This window comes from Ochotona princeps, chromosome 13 (genome assembly GCF_030435755.1).
Source record: "Ochotona princeps isolate mOchPri1 chromosome 13, mOchPri1.hap1, whole genome shotgun sequence".
Classification (NCBI taxonomy): Eukaryota; Metazoa; Chordata; class Mammalia; order Lagomorpha; family Ochotonidae; genus Ochotona; species Ochotona princeps.
The window spans coordinates 42708697-42720839 of record NC_080844.1 but is presented as its reverse complement, the minus strand read 5'-3'; the positions used below and the strand labels follow the sequence as shown (position 1 = coordinate 42720839).

At 45.2% G+C, this 12143-nt stretch overlaps 1 protein-coding gene across 1 annotated transcript in view; it reads left to right on the top strand.

The window, feature by feature from the left end:
- The window catches only part of TLL2 (tolloid like 2), a 111624-nt gene that overhangs the window by 66157 nt on the left and 33324 nt on the right, over nucleotides 1-12143 (top strand). Inside the window, exons 4-7 of the mRNA XM_004580014.2 lie at nucleotides 1209-1364; nucleotides 2649-2766; nucleotides 8369-8547; nucleotides 9366-9471. Coding sequence (XP_004580071.2) covers nucleotides 1209-1364; nucleotides 2649-2766; nucleotides 8369-8547; nucleotides 9366-9471 — 559 coding nt within the window. The remainder of the gene's footprint in view (nucleotides 1-1208; nucleotides 1365-2648; nucleotides 2767-8368; nucleotides 8548-9365; nucleotides 9472-12143) is intronic.

Sequence of the window (12143 nt, the reverse complement as noted above, 5' to 3'; positions counted from 1 at the left end):
AAATTGAAATGAGACAGTGTGTTACACACAATTAAAAAGTGTGTGATCATATTAGTTGTTGCATAAAGCATTTAAGAAGAACCTATCATCCATTCATTATAAAAACTCAGCAGTAGGAATAAAGGAGAATTAATTTGATATATCTGTAGGAAATCTAGTTTACATCATACTTTATAGTGAAATACTGAATATTTTCCCCTGAGATCAAGAACAAGACAAGGATTTCTGCTCTCACACTCTTACTCTGCGTGGTTCTGGAAATTCTAGACACTGCAATGAAGAATAAAAACAAAGAAAAGGCATCCACATTATTTGTAAAGAACATGTTTCTCTACATAGCCAATTCCAAGGAATCTGCAAGGAAAAAAAATCCCTAGAACCCAATGAATGATCTGTAAAATGGCAACATATCAGATGGATAATCTCCTCACATTTCTCTATTCTTTCTGTGGGCATTCAGAAACCAAAATTAAAAATATAATGCCACGCATAGTCACTCCAAAGAAAATGAACTTACTGGGATATATGCTTAGCAAAATATATACAGGATTTGTGTGATGAAAATTGAGTGATATTGATGAAAGAAGTCAACAAAAACCTAAATAAATGGAGGGATATGCTACACCCACCTTTTTGAAAGACTTAGAATAGCAGAGATGCTGGTTCTGTCCAAATTGGCCTGCAGATTTAATGTAATTTCTGTAAAAATCTCAGCATGTATGTGTTCATGTGTGCACATGTGCATACAAGTGACTAGGGAGCATAGAAAATCTTATTCTAAAATTTTCATGGAAACACATACAGTTGACATGGGAAGACAGTTAAAACAATCATAAGAAACAAGTTTGGTGGGAATAATTACTGCCCTGTGTATAGCTAAAGGCTTTAGTGTATTGGCAAAGTCAAAACAAATAGACCACAAAGGAAAGCTCCAAATACCAAAGAATTGATTCCTTGAAGCCTGGGCCAGCCATCTGTGGGCAGCAGGCCACATCCTGTTATCTGTTGCCAAGCCCACCCCATCCTGGCCCAGCAGGTTGACTACTCTGGTTCCTTCCATTGGCTGGCATTTACAATCCTGAACATACAGCACTCTCCCTGCAAAATCCATCTCAGCATCACTCCACGGCTTTGAGATCACTACAGATTGACTTTAGTTCACAGGAGGAGTCACAGGTCAAAGCAAGTGGTATCTGACTGTCTTGCAGGTGACAAAGAGAATGCCACGCCTCCACACAGCACCGGGACAGCACAAGCCACAGCCAAGACCTCCTCTGCTCGGGTCCGAAGGGCCACGACATCCAGGACAGAGAGGATCTGGCCCGGAGGTGTCATCCCCTACGTCATTGGCGGGAACTTTACTGGTCAGTAACCACAGGTGAACTCTATTGTGGGGCTAGGTGTTTTCTCTCCCTAGGCTGAGAGCATCTTCCTAACAAAGAGCTGGGGCAGATGCCCGGGTCACAGCACTTCTGCCTGCTGAAGACCCTAGTGCCTCCAAGGCTCGGTTTGCCAGGCCCAGAGGGTACTGCAGGCTCTGCTGAGGTTGCGTCCTCAGAAAGGATCTGCTTGCTATCCTGGGCTTCGTTGGGGGTATGGCATAAAATCCTGGTCTTGAAGGGTAGGTGGGACCAAACAGGTGGGTGGGAGCTGAGCAGCCACAGATCATGGCCTGCCTGATGGACACCCTGGACATAGTGTGCCCCCATGTCCCCTCGCCCAAGCATTGGTCATGCAACAGAGCAGGCTACAAGACAGGGCATGACTCCCTAGGTGCAAACTCTGGCTCTAGCATATGCGGGGCAAACTACAAACCCTCTCTGTGCCATGGGCCTCTCTTCTGTAAATGGAGGAGATGCCATTTCCTCCTCCGCAGAGTTGTTTTACGAATTAGATGGATTTGTACAAATAGCATACTTCAAAATAGGTAAATTGTCTCATAGCTTTCCATTGCCAGTAGAATTAAACTGTAAGTCCTGGCCACAGCTACAAGGCCCTCCCCCAGTTAGCCCTGCCTTCCTCTACTACCTAGTCTTTCTTTTTAAATGGTTTATTTCTTACTTAACTTTATTTGAGAGGCAGAGAAAGAGAGAGAGAGAGAGAGAAATATCCCATCTATTGATTGACTCCCCAACTAGCCACAATATCGAGGGTTGTGCCACACTGAAACCAGGAGGCTGGAGCTTCACCCAGGTGTCTCAGGTGGATGGCAGGGGCCAAGCAGTGGAGCCATCTTCTGCTGCATTAGCAGGGATTGGAAGTGGAACAGCTAGACACAAACAGGTGCCTATAATGGGAGTCAGGCATTGCAGTGGCTTTACCTGTTCTGCCCCAACACTGGCACCCCTCATGACCTGCTTAAAGTACCCTGCATGTGTATGCTTGTGTGTGTGTGTGTGTGTGTGTGTGTGTGTATAAAACACAATAATCACAGTAGACTGATTAGCACATGCATCACCATTCACAGCTATCAGTTTGGACTATCTGGGGTCGATGTTGAGTATACTTAAAATCTGCTTTCTTATTGAACTTCGAGTAAGCAATGTATTAACAGGGTTTTATTTCACATCAGCTATGCCTTAAAGCCCCTAGGGGAGGTCCGGCCCCCTGGAAGAAATGACAAGCACCTGCCCTGTCTGTCGTTCCAGGCAGCCAGCGGGCCATCTTTAAGCAGGCCATGAGACACTGGGAGAAGCACACCTGCGTGACCTTCATAGAACGCACTGACGAGGAAAGCTTTATTGTGTTCAGTTACCGAGCCTGTGGGTAAGGGCACAAGAGCCTGACTGCCGCGAAAACAGGGTTGACCCATCACAAGGGTCCTGAGGCCGGGGTCTTCAGGAATATCTGGTGTTTTCCCTGAGCTGTGAATGTGTTAAACATTGAGTGGTCAATGTGTGCTGGGGGCTCGCTTTGCACTCAGTGCAGGCAATGCGGGTGGGTCCAGAGACTTGTCTTGCCTCCAGCAAGACCACTCCTGGTGGGAGGATGGTATTTTAAAACCTTACCTAGTTTTATCATAACATGCATCTGCATGAAATTTTCAAAGACTCCTTGTATGCATGGATGTCAAACTTGAATAAAATTATCTTTTAAATCCATATATGCAAAATTCCATTAGTAAGTTGAGAGGTTCCAGGGCTTATGGACTTTCTGCAGAAAACATATCATAAAACGACTAGATTATGCCAGTAAGTGTAAGTATGATGCTCTTTCCTGTGGCAAGAGAAAGGGTCCCCTACTGGATTAGCCATGGAAGCCCAAGGACATGCTCTGCATATAGGGTAACAGATAACTGAAGAGAATGACCCAGAGTGTACAAGCAAAAGGAAAGGAGCAAATTCCCGCAAAAGAAAGCTGTCATTGCAACGTGACGTGCAAACAAGTCTCTTGTTTAGTTGGTTTTCTTCTTAAAGCTGGAAAGTATTTTTAATTTTTTAAAAAGGTGAAGCCCTTTGCAGTGAGAAGGGATACAAGGTATAATGAGGCTATGAGTGTCATAAATCTTTATACACCAAATAGCACAGCAGTAAGAGTCATAAAACCAGCCTCAGGGAAGTCAGGGAAAGTCGACAGAAACTCTAGCAACAGGAGACTTACTTTATTTCCATCACCCCAGGCAAATTGTGTCAAGTTGACTGAAAAATAAGTAGAGCTCCACGGAGGAGTCAATGATATATAATTAATAGAGTGATTCTATGGGCCCACTGGGTTTCATAACCTGGTTCCACATTTTAAGTGTCTTTTTTTTAAGTGTCTTTCAAAGGGTCTTAGATCTGAATTATATATTCTGCATTGAAAACATCTCAATGGAGTCTTAAAGGCAGAAATAGCACTAAAATACTCTCAGTTTGCAAATCAATAAAACTGTACATAACAACAAAAATAAACAATCCCTGGTAAGCATAAAAGCTGCCTTTCTTTGTTATTGTATAGTTCTTGGGTCTGTAAGAGTTCAAGATTACACGGCAGACTGTCTAGATGGTGAGAACCCTGCAGTTCAAAGTAAGGGAAGGCTACCGCAGCATCTAGAGGACAACCCATAGCCAGGCACGTCCATATAAGTAAATAAGAATGATGCTGAACTATGGAGCAATTAGCAAAAACGTGTCAAAAGAAGCCAACACTCCACAGAAAAAATCAACCTGATGAGGGCACAAGGAGTGAATTCTTTGATTAAACAAAAACAGATAAATCACTTTTTATTAAATGAAGTAGCAAAGTGAAAACTTAGAGGCACGCATAATTAGAAATGATAAAAGAGAAGGTAGCCAATAGGTTAAGAAGTGTGAGAGTGGTTCGCAAAGCTCTAGGGTAAGAAAATGTCACAATCTGGTAATGGGAATAACTCCAAGTTGACTTAAAGTCCTGGCACAGGCCAGCAGCTCTGAAAGAAATTGAGAAATGAGGGGGAAAGGCTGTTGCCACCAAAACACCAGACATAGGGCTTCATAGATGAACTTTCTAAGCCTTCAAGAAATGCATTATTCCAGCACTGCTTAGTTGATATCTTTTATATCATAGGGAGAGAAGAAAACTTTCTAATTACTTTATGGAACTATAATTGATTTGCGCGCACACACACACACACACACACACACACACACATCAACTGGAAAAAGCTGCTCAAATTAATTGCACATATAACTGACCAAGCTGAATCCCAAGTGAAATGCTAGTTTATGGAATTCAGCAGTAGGAGAAAAGAAAAGGTTGCCAAGTAGGCTGATATAAGGGTAGCTCAAGACTGAGAAATCAAGCAAGGAAAGCTGAGATTCTCATTCAACAGGTGTTATCAGGTATCTGCCCAATCAACATGTATCACAAGAACAGATGTTAAAGGATATACTTGAATTTAAAAATGGAATGTTGTGCATTTTCATATAAATTTAGAGACATGCAAATATATATTTACATATATAATTTCAAAACAGCATCATGTTTACCATTGTTAATCCTAGAAACACTTGTTAGGACTAGAAGTAAATTGAATATAATTATGGGCACCACGATTATTTCATATTGTTTTTGATGTGCTACCCAAACTAAATAGATGAAAGAAATACAATGACTATTACTAGGAGCAAGGCAACGGTTTGCATTGTTTGAAGCTAACCTGATGTGTGTCTAGAAAATCAGTTGAAAAGTATTTAGAAACAAAGGGACCCTATTAGGGTGACTGATCACAAACTAATAAACAAAAAGTGTGTGTTTTTTTTCTGTTCGTTAAATAATTTAACCTTTTTTTAAGATTTATTTTTTGAAAGGTAGAGTTACAGAGAGAGGGAGACACACACACAGGTATCTTCCATCTGCTGCTTCCTACCCAATTCTGCAAGGACCAGGACTGGGCCAAATTGAAGCCAGGAGCTTCTTCCAGGCCTCCTACCTAGTATTTGGGCCATCCTCTGCTGTCTTTCCAAGTCCAATAGCAGGGAGCTGGGTCAGAAGTGGAGCATCTGGGACTCAAACAGGTGCCCATATGGGATGTTGAGTCAAAGACAAAGGCTGAATTTGCTATAATACAGTGCTGGCCCCATTTATATATTTTTACAGTGGAAAAAATCACAACTTTAATATAAACAGTATTAAAAATATATTTTAAAATAGGCAATAAAAATATGAAAATGTGCTAGGCATGCAGGAAGAAAACGCTAAAATGCCAAGGAATGTTGGGGGGAAAATGCATGCCGTTTCCCAATAAAGGAATATTTAGCATAATAAAAACATCAGAGCTCCCTAAAATAATGTATAAATTTATGCCATTCTGATTAAATCCTAACATCTATCTTCTGTCATCTGTCATGTATCTCTTATCTATATCATCTATGATCAAACAACTTGAGCAAATGATACTAAAGTTTATCTGGAGCAATAACTGTATGGAAATAAACCTTTTCCTCAAAGCAGTCATGACAGAGAGGGGAGCTGACATCTCTCCAAACATATAAGATACTAGAATGCCAACGAAAGCAATTTGGCAGTTAAGGAGAAAGGAAATGTATGGCAAAAGGGGCTCCAAATACATACACCTATATTCAAGTTTAGGTTGCATTTTAAATGAGTAAAGCTAGGATTGAGTGGTCATTTGGTATGTGTGAATATCAGAAAACTTTGATAGTTCTCTGTAAAAAAAATAAAGCTGGATTTGTATCTCAATTATTAAGCCAAAACAAAGCACCACATAATTGTAGCTAGAATAGAGATGCAAGCATGAAAGAAAGGTGGGAGAGAGGAAGGCAGGTGAACAGGAGGAAAGGAAGGAACTTGGCTGGATTGTACATGTAATCCTGCAATACGGATGCTGTTTTAAGCAGCTGGGAAAATAATGAAGACCCCTTCTAACACTAACGCTTCCATATGGCAGCAAGGAAACAAAGCCATACTCAAACAAGGAGAAGTCAAAGGAGAAGTAACAAAGAAAAATATCTGAAATGCTTTTGGCAATCAAAATACTAGTGTTCCCTGATTTTCAAAGGGCTTTATCAATAATATAATAAAAAATCAATAGTAAAAGAGTGGGCAACTTAAAAGACTGCTGAAAGAGGCTGCGATGTTATAGTTCACAGGAAAAAATTATATAAGTGTCAGATGAAATATGTGAAAAACTATCCGACTTCATTATAATCAAACTGGCAGAAAATTTAGTAAGAGCAGTGTTTTCCAGGGTGAAGAGAAACAGCTTTTACGTATATGATTAGAGAGTGCATGATTGGGTAACATTTGGGGGAATGTAATTGGATGTTCTCTGTCAGAATTTCCCACACACATAGCCTTGTGTTTGTTCAGCCCCGGGCTAGGAACTTCTGCTACCATGCACAAGTCAGAGTTCCACTCTCTTTATCTTTGTTGTTTGTTTTATTTGTGACTTTGTTTAAATAGAAAAAAGCTAGAGTTGACCTAGACAGGCATGAAAAGAGTGATGGAATACATTTTAACACTGTAAAAAACATCACTATGAAATAAGCTTACTCTTGTCTCGCTGTTTTTTCAGAATTTATTTGGATAGGGAGATGGGGGCTGAAAAGAGAGAGAACACACCTATCCATTGGTTCACGTCCTAAATTCTTATGGTGGTCCAAGCTGTGCCTAACTAAAGCCAGGGTTCAACCTGAGTCACCCACAGTGGTGAGAGGAGCCCAGAGGCTTGAATCATCACCTCTGCCTCCCAAGGGCTGCATTAGCAAGAACCCAGGCACCCAATATGGGACATGGGCATTCTAACTGCTAGGCCAAACATTCGCCACCACACCCTGTGCTGGGATCTGTAAGGAGCAGGTGTTTATCCTTGTGGTGGGGATGATCACATCCCATCTGGTTTGGCTCCTAGCTCCAGCTCCTCACTGTAACTTCCCACTAAGATAGAACCCGAGAGGCAATGCTGACGACTCAAGTCCTGTCACCCACATGGGACGCTCCTAGTTGCTGCCTTGGCCCAGCCCTGGTCATCATGCGCATTTGGGAGGGAACTGCCTCTCAAGGTTTAAAAAAAAAAAAAAGATTTATAAATTGAAAAAAAGGGACAAACTTCTCATAGAATATTAGGTAAAATGTATCATGTGGATAGATATGTGACTACATGGATAGATATATAAGTGCATAGATAGATAAACAGAGTTTTATCTCTATAGAATAACTATATCTGTATAACTTATTAGAGTTTTCCAGAAAGACATCCAAGTGTTAGCAGGGATTGTCTTTTGATCAAGTAACTGGATGCGGAGATGAGAAACTTCTATTTTAATCTTTTGTCATTTTTTTTAACTCAGTAGAGGTTATCTGCGTTAGTGTGATCAAGGGCCAATTAAGGGTCTGTCTTAGTCCTGTCTGTATTAGGAGTGTTAGGAATAGCAAATCAATAGCATTTGAAAAAAACAATCAAGCCCAGGAGGCTGCCCCCTCGAAGGTCCCCGTGATAATGGTACCAAGGTGTCTGCTTCCCTGTCTCCTTGTTGGGGAGAGGGACCATCGGAGACAGCCCCGCGGGGCCGGGCGCTGGGCTGTGCACCTGCTCCCTGAGAGAGAGGCCGTGCTTCACTCACTTCCTCAAGAGGACCCAGGACCACTGAAGAGGTCAGGAAGCGTTTTGGGGAGGATTTCTATATTGGGTAGGAAGCTGAACAGTGAGAACACTTTGACCCATGCAATTCTGTGCTTGTTTTGCACACACACAAACATGCACACACACGTACTCACACATGCAGGCACAACATGCACATGTTCACACATGCACATCACACATAATATATACCTATACATGCATATGCTCACACAGGCATTCACACTCACACCTGCTCACACATGCACTCACACACTATTATTCCTGGTAGACCCTGACCTGCTGATCGGTATCTTCGCCCTGCTCCAGCTGCTGCTCCTATGTTGGGCGCCGGGGAGGAGGCCCACAGGCCATTTCCATTGGGAAGAACTGTGACAAGTTTGGCATTGTGGCTCATGAGCTGGGCCACGTGGTTGGGTTCTGGCATGAACACACTCGCCCAGACAGAGACCAACATGTCACCATCATCAGAGAAAACATCCTGCCAGGTAAGGGGACCTGGGGACAGCCTGGGGGCACGTGGCCAGGACAGTGATAGCCACAGAGGAGGTTTTGTGCACTGTCACTGGCTCTGTGCTTGCCTGCCTGGGGCCCTGCGTGGGCAGTCCTCCCTGTAGCCTGGGAGGTCTCCGCCATAGGCATTAAGGGAGAGCAAAAGCGAAATGATCTTGTGCATTTTAAAAGACAATGAAATCCAACTCTGTTTCCTAAGAGCAACAGACTGGGTCAGTGCAGGGCTGACAAACTAGTAAGAATCCTTTTTGCTGACTTGGCCACATGCCTTTTTAAGACTGAAACTCAAGGAGAGCACAAGTGTGTGTGACAGCAGTGCTTCTGCTCAGTGACACTGTCCTCCAAGCAGGGGACACATTCAGATATTTTAAAAATGCCTTCTTGACAAACTGACAGTGGACAAGAGAGTTGCTGGTTACCTTAAAAAGGCAACCATGGAGGACATGAACCATAAACTATTGAGGTTTAGTTGAAATAGACTATGTCTTCAAACTTCAAATCAGGGTTCTTTCTTTGCGGGGAGAGTGGAGAGGAAGGAAGCAGATTGATAATGAATTTGTCTGAGTCTGAAGTTTAAGGGTTTTCAGTGGTCTTGGAGGCAGGGAGGTTGGGAGGAGGCCGGGGAACCTGGACCTTGTTACAAGCCTCATATTTCGTCCAAACAACAAGCAGCAGTGCCTGCCTGGGCTGCCTGGGCTGAGAGGGTTCTGGAAGGCTGTCCAGGCCCCTTGTCTGCCTTGCTTCAGGTGCTCACCTTGGTGTCCAGAGGTCTTACCACAGTGTCATGTCACAGGTCAGGAATACAATTTCTTGAAAATGGAAGCTGGGGAAGTGAGCTCCCTGGGGGAAACCTACGACTTCGACAGCATCATGCACTACGCCCGGAACACCTTCTCCAGGTCAGAACCTCAGCTCTGCCCTGACCGTGCCGGCCATGCCCACCACAGGCGTGGCTTGCAGGCCTGGAGGGCTACAGGGCCCACCTGTCCCTGAGACACAGCAGCCTCTGAACTGAAACACGACCCCAGCAGTGAAGTCAATCCCACACCAAACTGGAAAAGGAACAAAATGGAGACGCTGCCAAGGGTGATAACTCAGAGGCACGGGGTGACACTTCCAGGGGCAGGCAGCCTCCCACAGTGCCTCCTGGCAGAAGCGTGGGAGCATCAGCTGCTTCTAGGGGAGGACTGCAGTCCTGGGAGCTAGGCTGGAAGGGCTGTAAGTCACGAGGCTCTGGTCGGCTCAAGAGTGAGCAGGTGGCTGGGGGCAGAGTGACAGGGACCCCCATCTGCTGCGTGCAAATCTGCGATGGTGGGAGCTGGCAGGCCTAGCAGGGCTGGGGCTGTTTGGTTTTGTAAAAATTTGTGCATATTATTTTTAGAGGGGGAGAGAGAAAGAGGTTCACTCATGCCCACCATGCCAAGGGCTAGAGCAGACTGAAGCCTAGAACCAGCAACTCCTGTTTGCTCATGGTGAGTGGCAGGGACTCGGGTACTGAACCCATCACCTACTGCCTCCTGGGTGCATGTGAGGAGGAAGCTGGCATTGAGAGCAAGGCAGGCACTACGATGTGGAATGCCCCCCAAGCAGCACCTTGCCAGCTGTGCCCAGTGTTGATGCCAGACCTGTCAGTGCAGCCAGTGTCTGCAGAGTCTCTTCCAGTGAGCTGTGCCACAGAGGTGCCAGGGATTTTCAGTATGTCCCTGCTTCTCTACTCCAGAAGTGTTCTATGCATAGAAGGGTTTTCATTGAGTTCTGGTTTTGTCCACTTTGCTACACTTCAGTTCAAGGACACAGACGTCTAAATATGTTCTCTCTACACTTTCTTTTCTATCTTAAGACTCTAACTCATCATCCCTCCCCCTCCAAAAAAAGTTCAAAAGAACTTTCAATGCAGATGTGGGCAACAACAAAGATGAGAAAAAGAGGGAGAGAAGAGCAGAAAGCTAAGCAGGAGCCTGGGGGTAAACTTAGTGCTCGGAATACATGTCATGTATAAGGTCATGTCCGCTGCCCTGTGCTTCCTAGTGGTTACAGCAAGGAGGGAAAGCATCAGTTTCATGAATCTCCATGTCCATAAGATTTAATCAAGCACACACTCTTGGTGGTGAAAGGGTCCTGGGCTTTGGGGTAAAGCTGCTGAGATGTCCTCACAGCAAGGTCATCAGATTGTAGGAGCAAGCACCCCAGCTTCTGAGGGAGCTCTAGCTTCCAGCTCTACAGCCCATGTAGTCATGATTTCTATTCTGCACCCAGGCAGGAGTTCTCCAGAGCATGGGGTTGTGGTGGAGCTAGCATCTTGGTGGGCATTTCCAAGGAGCCAGTGCGAACTGCCCTAGGCTCTTCACGCTCCTGCTGGCTCTTGTTTGGAGACTCGCAGGCCTGTAGGGGGCAGCCAAGAGAGCTGAGGGAAAGCCAGGGAGACAGGGCTCCAGCCCTGGTTCTCTCCTGAGCCTGGCCCACAGCAGGTGTAGGCAGCAGTTAACAGCAGCTGTCGGCGTGGCTCAGACACCCCTGCCACGGGTGTCAGACTCCGTATAGAAGGGCTGGACCAGGTAGGCTTAGAGTCCCTTCCAGCTCAAACGTTTCGTGTTGCAAGTTCTTCAGAGGTGTTCACAATCCCTGTGTCCTGGAAAGGCATAGCAGGTGGGCAAGATGGACAGCTGGGAGCAGAGTGACCCTCTGCAACCATCAGCTCAGCTACTGCTGCAGGACCACTTACCCTCCAACATAGTGACTTAAGCCAGCAGGGTGTTATTTCCTGTGTGATGCAGGGGGTCTGTGTGGCCCATTCTGCTCTGAGCTTGCCAGGGAATGTTCACACAACAGGCACCTGACAGCTTGTTGGGCTAGGCAGGCCAAGATGGCCAGTTTCATGCCTGGCACTGGCCACTTTACCCAGAGGGCCCTTGATGCTCCTTCCTGTGGCCTTTGGGTCTCCCATGGCCTAGCCTGGGCTCTTCGCTGCATGCAAAGTTGAGTTCCTAGAAGGCAAGCAGGAAGCTGCAAGCTCTCAAGAGCCAAGCTCCGTAACTTGCCTGATGTTCCTTCTGGCACATTCTACTGATTAGAGCAAGCCACAGGCCAGCCCACAATCCAGCAAGTGGCAAGAGAAACTCCTCGTCTTAACAGGAGGAGTGGCAATGGCCCCTTGCAAAGGGATTTGGGTCTGAGCAGGAACGGTTTGTTATCTTAACCACGTGCCACTGCCCCCTTCTTGTCCTTGGTCCAAAGTTAAGAATGGCCTGGGAGAATCTGTCCAGCAGACAGATACCTGCGGTACCCTGGCTGCCGACTCTCTGCCTGCCTGTGTTTGCAAAATGGACTCTGCTAAGTGGGTTCTGATGGGCAGATTTTTCTGGCTTTCTGTCAAGTCTCTTTACACCCTAACTCTGCATCGCTCGTCCCAAACACAGGCCCCTAGAGCTGGCCTGCACCTTGTCTTGGACTCTGGAAGCTGAAAGAACAGGCAGTTCTGCAAAGGCTGCTCCTGCTGGTGGGAAACTCAGCCTTAGCATCTTTACGACCTGACTGTCGCCTTCCAACTTCATGCTCAGCTTTATGGCATTCT